The 13,248-nt window shown below is 33.8% G+C and overlaps 1 protein-coding gene and 1 pseudogene across 1 annotated transcript; one reads left to right on the top strand and one right to left on the bottom strand.

The window, feature by feature from the left end:
- Positions 1–335: 335 nt before the first annotated feature.
- On the bottom strand, positions 336–1,271 carry LOC144254913 (olfactory receptor 6C76-like; annotated as a pseudogene).
- An 8,826-nt stretch (positions 1,272–10,097) lies between these two features.
- Positions 10,098–11,036, top strand: LOC144254804 (olfactory receptor 6C75-like). The gene has a single exon (XM_077798313.1). It carries the CDS (start codon positions 10,098–10,100, stop codon positions 11,034–11,036), a length of 939 nt encoding a protein of 312 aa, XP_077654439.1.
- Positions 11,037–13,248: the final 2,212 nt, after the last annotated feature.

The raw sequence follows: 13,248 nt of genomic DNA on the forward strand, positions 1-13,248 counted from the left end.
GAAGACTTTATTTAGGACATGGAGATTATACCTTTGGCAAAATATTTTCAGAGTGATCAAAAGGAAAGTTCAATGATCCTTAAGCCTGAAGTCTGGCAATTTTATTAGAAGTCACTATCATTATGTGAAATCAAAATATTCATACTCAGAGAATTTTAATGATATGTAAATGTAAAATTAAAACTGTGCCAAATGAGATCAAAATAGGAAAAATGAAGAATACAACATTCAGGAAAAGACAGCTCAATTGGGCATTGATGCCCAAATACAACAATGTTGATATGGCATTGCATGCGAAGTTCCATTTAAACTTCAGGCAATAGACTTCTTTACCATTAAATTTTATTTGAAAAACATTTCTTAATCAAGTTCTTGAAGGATTGTTTTACTTGCTGGTTCCTTAAGGAGTAAATAAAAGGATTTAACATAGGGGCAACAGAGGTATTGAGCACAGCTATGCCCTTAGTCAACGCTTCTCCTTCTTTGGCTGAAGTTTTGACATATACGGAAATGCAGCTTCCATAAGAAATGGAGACAACAATCATGTGTGAGGAGCAAGTGGAAAAGGCCTTTTTCCTTTGCTCAGCAGAGGGGATCCTCAGAATTGTTTTAATGATGAACATATAGGACAGAATCACTAATGTTAAGGTTGTAATCAGAGTTAATATTGCCAGGATAAATGCCAAGAGCTCTAGGAAGGATGTGTCTGTGCAGGAGATCAAGAACAAAGGAGAAGAGTCACAGGTGAAGTGGTCAATGATGTTGGAGTCACAGAAATCCAGCTGTAGTCCCATGATCACAGGTGGAAAGATGATGAGAAAGCCGGTCAGCCAAGAACCAAGGACAAGCAGGGTGCAGATCCTGCTGTTCATTATTGTTGTGTAGTGCAGTGGCTTGCAGATAGCCACATAACGGTCATAGGACATGGCAGTCAAAAGGAAAAATTCTGTTGCACCAAGCAGTATGAGGAAAAACACCTAGGCTGCACAAGAACTATAGGAAATGGTCTTATCCCCTGTTGTGATGCTGACCAGGTATCTAGGAATAGAAACTGTGGTGAATGAGATTTCTAGGAAAGAGAAATTCCTAAGGAAGAAATACATGGGTGTTTTTAGGTGCAAGTCTACCAGAGTGAGGGTGATAATTGTTAAGTTTCCAGCAATGCTCAGTATGTAGGTGAAAAATAGAAATAGAAAAATTAAAATATTTAGCTTTGGGTCATCTGTTAATCCCAGGAGAATGAACTCAGTTGCAGATGTATGGTTTTTCATTTTTTATTGTTTACTTCTTATAGGTCTAAAAATGAAAATTTGAAACAATGATTTAGTGAGTATGGTACTAAATTTTCACCACTTATCCTGAATTAGGAAACACAAAAGGCTTATAAAGAAACAAAGAATTAACCAAGGTGTACTAAATTTTGAATAAATATATTATCTACAACAACAATCACAAAAACTATGTCTGATGTCCTTTTGCATCATCAGTCATTTAATATTAAGCTAGTAACTGACAATGTCTAATAAATTCATCTGTATAAGAAAAATATACCTATAAAATAAAAAATCTAAAAATGTAAAATATTCTTTTAAAACAACTATGCAAATGAATGTTTTCTGATTTTCTGTAAATGAAGCATTTATTGAAGTATTTCTTAATTTTCCACAATATTCCAAGATATTTAATAGTCTAACAAAGAATCAGAGCCATCAACACTAATACTTTCATAATCCTAATCAAACAAAACCTAAATTTTCCCAAAGTATTAAATATTTTACTTTCTGAATTAAATAATATTATTTTATCATTCTATATATGAGATTCTAAGGGCCAAAGTTAAGTGATGCAGGTTATACAATTATTAGAAGACAGAAAAATAAATGAGGGGAAAAAATAGAAAATGCACTTACTGTGAGGTAATCCCACCTGGTAGCAGTGAACCACTGAAACCTAAATGCTAGGTTGCTTTTCTTTGAGTGACAATGTTTGATGCGTTATTCTCAGAGCATGTCATACACTTCTTGACCATTGTGATTTTCTTGCACAATGTCAAACTTATAAAGCATATAGGTGGAATTTGGGCTGATGACTCTTGTTATATACAGTGAACATATTTAGGAATGACTCTAATAGAAAAACCTATTACTAATATCAGAGAAGCCCTGACAGGAACTTGACATAGACTCAAGTACTGCTAGAAGGTGCTACAACCAGGCTTAGGCAACAAATCCAAGAAGTTGAGGAATTTGTGATCTAGGAATGAGTTTGTGACCTGATGGGAAATCTGGTGTCCTGGACAGTGGATGAAGCTCTAAGGGCAGTCCCAAGTGATCAATTCAGTTAAGTCTGATACTCAAGTTTGAAAAGTGTCATTGCAAAGCCCACATTGATAGAAAGTGTCTGTGGCACCAACTTATTACTTAGGAGTAGAAATATGAGCTGTAAAGTTGGAGATGGCAGTAGAAAAAGGGACAGTTTAGAACTGGTTACAAGGAAGAATTTCAGAGCCAGAGATCATGAATTTCTGGAAAACCTTGAAGAAATAAAGAAGGAAAAAAAGAAAGAAAGAGGGGGGGGAGAAGGAGGGAGAGCGGGAGGGAAGGACAGACAGACAAGGAAAGAAAAGGGGGAGAGAGAAGGAAAAAAAGTAATGAAGAAGTGGGATTCTTTTAGTAGTTTTAGTACAATATTTACATATAATTAGGCAAGTAGAGGTGATAAAGGTGCATATCTTGCTTATTAGGTAAGTGAAACTTAGTTCATGAGCAGGAGAGGGCTCATATCATGAATGAGAATCAAGAATCAATAGCTATGGAAAAGAGGTGAGCTGCATGGCTTATAAAAGAAAACTGTGAAGAAAATTCATAGTTAAGGACTATCCCAGGTTTTATGATTCAAATATCTTGTATCTTTTGTTTTCCAAAAATTATATTAAAAGAAAAAAATCCTGCCCCAAGATGTTAGGAAAATGTGCCAATATATTTTACTTGGCTCTCACTAAGTATTGTTTAAAGAAAGATGGGTTATGATTTTTTTTTTACTGAGTTCATTTTCTAGCTAGAAAAAACTGGTTTATAAATATTCTTTTTAAATTAACAAACTAGTTTTACCTGCTTTTTATCTGTTTTGTCTCCAAACAGACACAGGGGATTCTTACTGGAAAGCAAAATTAAAATGTCTCTGGAGAGTATAGTACTGATGAGAGCACCCTAAAGAAAAGAGAATAATTTTAATTAGTCTTATTTTATAAAGTATGTTTTCTCAACATTAAATAGCAGAGATTTGTATAATACCAGCAACAAAAGTGAGGACATGACAGTCTTGAATTATTTTGGACTTCCTATTGTCAATCTCATTTTTTTTTCAACCTGAAACAAATGTCTGCCAAAGTCATATAATCCCATAGCATGGAAAATGTGAAAAAAATACTGAAAAGAGTAAGAGGAAAGGCCACATGATATTTAATTTACAATTAAAATGTTTTATTCATTGATAAAAAACATATTGAGTGTCTATATTAGGCAGGAGAAAGTTAGTAGATAAGCATATCAGCATCACCAAGGTACAATGACAACCAAGAGTATAATACAAAAATAAAGCTCATGAAATTCACAAATTAAAAAAAAAAAACCCTTAAGCACTGTTTTTTTATTTTCACAATAGAAGTAAAGCAAGCGAATTTTATGTGCTGTTTTTGTTATCTGTGTCTAATTTTTCCTGTTGGACAATTTGGGTTCCATTACATTGTTTCAACTACTGAAGTATTTGATTACAGTATGTTTAGCATATATTCTTTATTTGAATTTTTTTGTTCTTCTAATCATTTTTATATCTACAAGGACCTGCTATGGCACATGAATCTATGTGAATGGGGTAGAAACACTGGTAATTTAGGTTAAATGTCTTATTCAAAGAGAAACTTCAAAAAGGGACATGCTCTTGCTTCTAACCAAAAATATAAATTGGAAGTGCTCCTTCCTTGTTTTCTAAAAATTTGGTAAATGTTTGGTGCAAGCTATTTCAGGACTTTATTTTATTTTATTTTATTTTTTTACATTCTCCACCAGCCTTGTGGGAAAATGTTTTCTTTAGAAGACATGGCAAGTGGGCTTCAATGAAGGCTCCAAGATTTGAAAACCCTCAGGTCATACCTTTCATACTCTCTTCTCCAGCAGTGAAAAAAAGGCTTGCTTCTAATGTGACAAAGATGATTTGATGTCCTTGTGTGTTGTGTTATGCAAGATTCTTGCCAGCTTGGTTGCTCTCCAGCATCTTTCCATTGCTGGCTCTGGAGAAACAAGCTTTGAGGAATTATAAAGCTATCATAAATGTGCTGGCAACAGCCTGAGTAATACTGGATGTGAACTCATGATCCCCAGTTGAACCTCAGAATAGGGACCCAGCCCACAGGTGGTTTTGGTAGCACTATTGCAACACTTCCAGGTTTTCTACTCATAGACACTGTGAGATTTCTGTGTGTCCCTTTGAGGTGCTAAAATTGTAGTACTTACTTACAAGGCACTGGATATTACTACAGAAGATAGCTGACTGCAGGAAGCCACCAGTGAAATGTGTGTGGACCAGATTGGCATGGAAGCCACTGAGTAGAAAATTCTGTTATCTGGGAACTCCCAATGGCACTCCTTCTGGTTTTGAGAGGGTCCAGTGCATTTGAATTTCTACCCAGTTCTGTCAGAGGTGCCTTGCAACTTTCAAGATGTGCATGACCTGCTGAGAGCCAAGCAGCCTGCCTAGGCCCACCTACATCCTGTTTTTCCTGAAGAAGCAAGCCTGAGATAAGACTCCTCCCACACTGAAAACTTATACCTCCCAATCCCCTTTGATCTGTACCAATATATTTAAAAAAAAAAAAAGCAAGAATGAGCTTCCATTTTTATTAGAAGCTGCTTCCCTCTGGTCAGCTTGTCCCATTGCTGACCCTACTCAGGAAACATATTCCTGGTGCCCTGTGGTTATTTTCTAGTGTTGTGGGACAGACAAGGCTGACTACCTAGGGAATTAGAAGGAAGTAGTTTTATTGGCTGCAGTCAGGTCCAAAGGGGAGGTTTTGCCTTGGTCCATTTGTCCCTCTGAACCCCCAATTCAGAAATATTTAGAATTTCATACCCAGTGTGTGTAAATGGGAGAGGGGGAGATCAAAGACTCACAATCTGCAGAAGTCCACATACAAGTACATTTTTTCTACTGTTCTGAGTAATCAACCCAGGCCTGGAAAATAAATCAAGGACACTCTCTGAGAAAATCAGTGCCTGGGAAGGGAGCATTCTCTCCTTTTCCTCCAATAGCTGGTTCCCAAAGAACCAGCTAATTTGTATTATTCACTCTTATCTTTTGGATTGTAAGGGACCCTCCCTAGGATCTAACCACTGTTCCCTGAAATGCAGATGCCTCTGTGAAGGCTTTAGGCCTGACAAGAAGCCTGAGTTAGTCTCCTTTATCCCATTCTGCTTCTGCAAAAACACACCTCCTGCCTGAAAACTCTGTTGCAGAAATTCTTGCAGATAGTCTAAGAACAAGTATGATGAGGATCTCTGGAAAGGTTAATTAAGATTTTTTGTGTGTGTGTGAAAGAGGGTGTGCCACTACAGTAGTACTACTTTCTTAGCTTTTATTTCTCAGCAAGCCCATCCTCTGAAAGGAACCCTTTCCCTAGTCCACACAGTACATGAGCCAGACCTGACTGTACCTCCCATGTGGAAGCTTTGTAAGGAAGAGCATTAAGATCCCGCAGCTTGACATCAATTTCCTTTGGACTCTTTAGGACCTGGCAATCTACTATGCCAAATTCCTTATTATTCCTCTTAATGAGAGCAGTTTCCTTCTGAGGTAAACCCTCAGTAAACTTTATCAGTTTCTACTATTTTTTTGTTTTTACTTTTTGTCACATCTAGGACTCCAGACAAGTTGCCTCTACTCCACAAAATTTCTACTTACTCCTTATTTTGGTGTAGACTTTAGAGATAATTTTTCTAGTCTTCTATCTGTGCTAAGAACTTGAATGATGGGTAATTTTATTTACTTTTGTTTTTTAATATATTGTTCTCTAGGTGTGTGAATTTTTTTTTAATCAAAGGAAACACAAGATTCATAAAAAAACTAGGAACTACAAAGCATTTTTAATCCCTTTATCTCTTCAGCTAGAAAGATGGTAGAAGTCAGTTAGAAAATGCATGGTAGGCAGCATAGACTGCTCCTGTGATTCTTGCACTGATAAAAAAACACAAACCTAAATGAAATCTTTATCCATATAAAAGCCTCAGAGAAGAAACTGAAAACAGCATACCACTTGCCAATATAAAATTGCTGTCTCTCAGACCATCAAATGCATACTTCATATCTTCAGTAAAGAGAAGCACACATTGTTTGGACTTCTATTCTTTGGGTAACATCCATTCCTCTTGTACTTTGATGAAATTCTTCTTTTACTATCTTACAAATGATGTTTAAATGCTAAAGGTCATTACTAAACATATTTTTTGTAAAAATACTATTAATGTGAAAATGTAGAGGAGTAACAGCAAGAAACACAGTGATATTTATTACCAAGCTACATTTCTATAATTGTAATAAAGACAACATTGGAATACTCTTCAGAAGTTTTTTTCCTCTTCTATTTTTTTTAAAAAGCATTGCAGTGATCTGGATTAAATACAAGGCCTCATGCATATTAAGCAAGTGTTCTATGACTGGGCTATAACCTATCCTTGGGGGTTTTGCAGGGTGTTATGGTTTAGATATTAGGTGCTCCCCAAAAGCTCACATGTGAGACAATGTAAGAAAGTTTAGAGGTGAAATGAATGGATCATGAGAGTTTTAACCTAATCAGTGCATTAATCCCCTGATAGGGATCAAGTGGGTAATAACTGTAGGCAGTTAGTATGGGACTCAAGGAGGTTTGTCACTCAGGATGTACCTTTGGGGTTCATTTTTTTCATGGTGGTAAGGGAAATTCTCTCCCCCACCCTTTTCTTTTATAATCTAAATAAAAATCCAGTGTGTGAAGTTTGTTCCAGGGATATTTCCTTTTTCTTTTCTGGACTGTAACTGATGAAAAAACATAAAATATTAATATTATATATGGTATTAATGCATAATCTCTCCATTAGTTACTCTATTTCCCCTTTGTCCTTGACCCAGATGTAAATTAAGCATATTTACTTACTATCCAGAAAGGTACTCAAACTCATATTGAAGATTTTGAACTCACAATGATTTTACGTGTTCTACATTTCAGCTGGCTTATTTGAAGAGAAATCTAGTGTGGTTTTCACCTGAGGTTCACTGAGCTTCAAGTCTTTGGTTGACACTTTTTATTTTATTTTTATAATTAATATTTTTATGATATGATGTCTTGTTATACAGTCCAGGCTTGCCTTGAAATTGTGACCCTCCTGCTTCAAATATTCTGAGTATCATGAGTTGATATCTTTAATATCTTTAAGTAACTTTTTTGCAATTATTATTTTGAATATTGTTTTGTCCTATATTCTCTTTGTTCTTCTGGGATACCAATTCACATGTATATTAGAGCTCCCATGGAATATAGACAACCATATTTCCTATATTCATCATTTGTTTTACAAATATGTGTGGCCTAATATTTCAATTTCCCTAAAATTTCTTTTATTCCATGTTAGTCATAACTTTCCTTCATTATCAGACCCTATCAATTATTTCATTCTTATGAATTATTTTTAAAATTAATGTGAAGAGAATATATTTATACAATAAAAGTAAAACATTTTCTTATTAGTTCATAGTAAATATTAGACATTTAATAAAATATATCCTTATATGATTTTCTAAATTATATTTTATTAAATGCCTATAAAGGGAATATCCTACTCTACTATATGTGTCTTAATAAATTACTCTTTTCAATTTCAATTTCTTTAGAAATTTTCTGTCTTATTTTACCAATTGAAGCTGTTTTCTACATTTTAGTGTAATTTTGAAAATAAGGAGTAAGCAAAATATTTAAATATTTTAATGTAATTTTGCATTATTTTTAAAGAAACAATAAATCATTTCCCTGGTTTAAAGGGCATGTGTACAAAAATGTAGATGTGTTTTCCTTGAAAACATCTTGTTCAATTATATTTCTATTTTAAGTTACTTCCTAAAATGCTAGTTATGCCATTATTTTTCTCTGTCCATCAAATTCACATGTACATATTTTATGCTATGAGGTGATGCAGAGACTATAAGAGATATATGTTTGACACCTCCAAAACACATACTATGAGTTAATTTTAGAATATTTGGTGATTAAAAATTATGAGCAAAGTTGTCATTAGCTTGATATTCCTCTTTTGGAAGGGAGAATGAGAAGGCTCCCCAAAGCTCAGACACTTGGCACAACTTACTTATTCATACATCATTCGAATGCTACTATATAAATTAGACTCCACTTTAATGTCAACATTTCAGGCTTCCCTAAAGACAGTGTAAGAAGAATATTAATTAACTTTGATATTTTGTTTCTAGGGTTAATGATGAAAATATCAATTAGTATCTTTTCCCATAAGAATTCCCAAGAACTTTTACCAGTTCTGAGTAAATATGCTCTTTATATAAAAAGTGAAATATAATGAACAGAAATGTGGAGACCAAACCATCTTCATTCAAGTCAGAATAAGAAAAATAGAAAAAAGAAGCATCAATAATAAAATAGTATGGTTTTGATACAAATAAAAAGCTTAGATTTCCAGATTTTAGGTTAGGCTGAACTGGACATTTACCTTTTGTTGTAGAGAAGTCAGAATAACATGTTGGAAAGTGCCACACATATGCTGATTGGAGAGCAAGAGATATACACAATGTTTATGTATATTTCTAAATATCTTTGGATCTCAATGTGAACACTGTATCTGTTGAAAGGGAGGCAGCAAAAAAAGTATGGGTTGGAAATTAATTTCTAGACAGTTAAAAAACATGTCTAATATATACTTGGTTATAATAAAAAGAATTCTTCACAATGCATCAGCAAAGAAAACCTCCATGACATTCGTGGAAAGTAAGTATTTTTTTTTTTTGCTATTTTGTTTTTCTATGCACAAAGAAGTTGTCACATAAACCATTTAATTGCGAATATGTGACAATAGATTCGGCCAGATAAACTCACATTTAGAGAAACAAAGAAAATATTTATGTAGCATGTAACTCATGATGAAATATTCGAAGAACATATTTCAAAGTGTAGCTGTATTTGTCTATTGGACTAGCACCATGAGAAATAATTTTCAAAATGTATATAAAAAGTGACAGATACACATTCCATTATACCTACTAAAGTATTCAGTATTTTAATATTACTGAATGCAAATTATTTCTTATATGATAAAGCTAATGATGAAGTGACACTTACTGAACAATTAAATTGTAAATTCCATGTAAATTTTCAACTGTGCATTTAAATACCAATTTTGTAATGAATTTTGTTTTTGGTCTTAAAATTCATAAAAAAAATATTTTCTGTTGAAAAAGTTTCAATGGCCACTACCAAAAACAAAACAAAACAAAAACTCAAACCTAAACATACATATATCATCAGGAAATTACCCTTTAGAGAATATTAATTGCAAAAGGTCCTTTTTGATTAGCTACACATTTTGGGATACAGATATATCCAGAAAATACACATCTTTCTGAAAGAAACTGAACAGAAAATGATTTTACTAATAGCAGGATTAACCATGGTAACTTAAAAAAATGTCATAGGTGAGATTGTAAAAGGTAGGTCTGCATATATTAGGAAAACTAGATAAGTGTGCAGATACTTCTAGAAAAAATTATAAAGCCATCGTTTTGTAAAGTAAAAAGGCATCTGAAAAGAGAGTTAGGAAAATGAGTATCCAGAATGGAGATGAGAGTAAGAGGGGTTAGCCTGGAGTTTTGACTGTTATGTAAAATTTGAAAACTCTAGAAGGAAAACAAAGCTTCTGTGTATCTACTGAGTTGCTGGCTATTTTATTATACTTGGAAAACTGCACTTGATGTATCTTTTAAAATATTGTTTAATTATTTATCACCTCCACCTCCTTGCAGCTCAAATGGCATCTTGAGAGAATTGAACCATGAGGAACCACACAGTAGTGACAAACTTCATTATTGTAGGACTGACAGAGGACCCAAATTGGGAAATTGTAATTTTTCTTTTTCTACTACTAACATATCTTTTGAGTACTACAGGAAATCTTCTTATCATCCTTCTGACCTTGCTGGATTCCCGCCTCAAAACGCCCATGTATTTCTTCCTAAGAAATTTTTCCTTCTTAGAAATCTCATTGACAACTGCCTGCATCCCTAGATACCTGGTCAGCATAGTCACTAAGGAAAAGACTATTTCCCGTGATGCTTGCTTGGCACAGGCACTTTTTGCCATTTTCATAGCTGTTACACAGTTTTTCCTGTTGGCAGTTATGTCCTATGACCGCTTTGTGGCCATCTGCAAACCCCTTCATTATGCAACCATTATGAGCACCAGAGTGAGCCACCTGCTGGTTGCTGCCTGTTGGATAGCTGCTGGGGTAGTGATCATTCATGGAGTTATTGTGAGTCTGACCATAGAATTCTGTGATGGCAATGTTATTGAACACTTTTTTTGTGACAGCTCTCCTATCCTGAAACTCTCTTGCACAGACACCAAGGAAATGGAATTCTCAAATTTTATTTTAGCCATTATCACACTCTTAAATACACTGGCTCTGGTATTGTTCTCTTATATCAAAATCATAACAACAGTTATGAAGATCCCTTCTGCCCAGGAGAGAAAGAAGGCTTTTTCCACCTGTTCCTCCCACCTGATTGTGGTCTCCATCTCTTATGGCAGTTGTATTTTTATGTATATCAAACCTTCTGCAGAGGAAAGGATATCTTTAAACAAAGGGGTATCAGTGCTCACTGTTTCCATTGCACCTGTACTAAATCCTTTCATTTATTCCCTAAGAAATAAGCAAGTGATACAAGCCCTGAGGGACCTAGTAAAAAAATGTACCTTTACAACTTTGAAGTAACAGCTTTGGCTTTTGTAAAAGCATACTATTGAGAATTAGTGAAAATGCTATCCTCTACCAGTTACATTTATGACATATCCCTTTAATTTATTAGTTTTTATTATGGCAGTCACAGAACTTACCCATAAAGAGCCTTCATTGTCCTCCTGAAATTTTATCATTTTAATAGCATGGTCCTTCCCCGTTATGTTCTCTCATGATTATGATTATCAAAATATTTCACTATGAATCCTTATGAGAAACCTCACATACCTTGCACATGGTTTTCTACAATAGATGACCCCTTTTGTGAACTCTGTAAATATGAACTTATTTATTTTCCTCAATCTCTAAGGAAGACTGCTTGATTAGCTAGACAATGTTAATATTTAATATATATATGAATGATGTTGCTGGAAGCCAAATGTGCCTTATTCCTTCCTTTCCTCCTTTTCTTTTTTCTTGCCCTGTTTTTTTTCTTCCTTTTTTATTTTTTGAGCATGTGGGATGACATTTATTTCCACATATTTTCTTTCTCCTCTTTTTTTGGTAAGTTTTCTCTTACTTTTTAAAAAAAATATTTCTTCTTTTTTTCTCTTTTGTCTCGGCTAAATATCTAAAAGTATACATTTATAAGGCTGAATGTTTTATACAGCTCCCATTACTAGTTTTTCATGTTACTATCTATTATCACCTTTCTTTATGCATTTGATCTCTTGAAGTAAGAAAAACAATAAGAAATAGATAGAACCATCAATATGCTGTCTGCCTCACATCCTCATCCTGTGTGTACATGTATACTATTTCTATGAGAATCCAGTGAATCACCACCAGTACTCACAAATGAAATGAAATTGTTTTTCCCTCAGAAATTCTATCTTTTTTGGTGGGAGGATACTGGCATTGAACCTAGTGATTTTTTACCACTGAGTCTCATCCCCAGCACTTTTTACTTTGGATCGAGGTCTTGCCACATTGCTGAGGCTGGGCTTGAACTTGTGATGGTTGTGCTTCAATACTCCCAAACCTCCACCTGACCTTCCCCTCCACTCCCACTGGTGCAATTACAGTTATATGTAGTGAAGCAAAACAAATATGCATCTTTTATTTGATATATTCACAGTAGTTACATTTAAAAATAATTACTGATATAATTAAGGTATCTTCTCTCATATTTGTAATTTTTATTTTAAATTTTGTTTTTAATTATGTTTATGTCATTTAAATTTATCACATCATTAGCATATCAATTATATGTCTCCCACATTTTTACCCTTAACACATCTCCTCCTACAGGGTGTTTTGTTCTAAGTTGGTTAGATTTTAATTGCTGTGACCAAAATACTTGACCAGAACAACTAAGAGGAGGAAAATTTTATGTTCAACCTCGATCTCAGAAGTTCAGTCCATGAATGGCCAACTCCATTGCTCTGGGCTCAATATCTTTCACATTTTTAATGATTTCTCTAAAGTTTTAAATTTATTTATTTTAAAATTAATCTATGTCAATCTTCAAAAGAACATTATACCTCCTCATGTGAAGAGCTGTACCTTTGAAGAGCTATTGAATCAGTCCTTTAAGACATTGATGTCATTCATATTTTATAACTAATACACCATTAGTATTATGAATTCAAACACTTGTCTTTTTTTAAATTAAGAAAAACTTTATCTTCATTTTTTTATTATTCAACTTTCCTGCTTTCTGTGTAGAATAGTGTTCCAAATCTATATAATATTTCTTCTGCTTGGAGAACTTTTTGAAATGTCCCTTTCAGATCAACTCTACGGATAATGATTTTAATCAGCTTTTTCTTCTCTGAGATAGTGTATTTCTCTTCCCCTTTTGAAGAATAAATAAACTGGATGCAAGTTCATAGTTTTTCTCTTTCAATATTTTAAATATTTCACTACACAGTTTATTTCTTGCTTATTTCTAATATAACAGTGTTGTAATTTTATCCTTGTTCCTCTGTAGGTAAACTTTATTTATTCCTCCTATATTTTTTTCAAGATTTTCTCTTTTTTTTGTTTTTCATTATTTTTAACATAATCCATAGCTGTACCAATCAAAAAAGTCATTCTTCATTTTTATTGTGTTAGATTCCATTTCTCTCCTTAGAGTAGCCATCTGTTATTACATGCTGTATCTTTTTCTATTAGAACACTTACCATATTAATCATGGTTATTTAAAATTCTTCCTTAGATATCTCCAACATTTACGTCAAGTCT

Source organism: Urocitellus parryii, chromosome 5, assembly GCF_045843805.1.
Source record: "Urocitellus parryii isolate mUroPar1 chromosome 5, mUroPar1.hap1, whole genome shotgun sequence".
NCBI classification, from domain to species: Eukaryota; Metazoa; Chordata; class Mammalia; order Rodentia; family Sciuridae; genus Urocitellus; species Urocitellus parryii.

Bases quoted from the DNA above. Each gene is read 5' to 3' on its own strand.
- LOC144254804 (XM_077798313.1), top strand. From the start codon at position 10,098: ATGAGGAACCACACAGTAGTGACAAACTTCATTATTGTAGGACTGACA.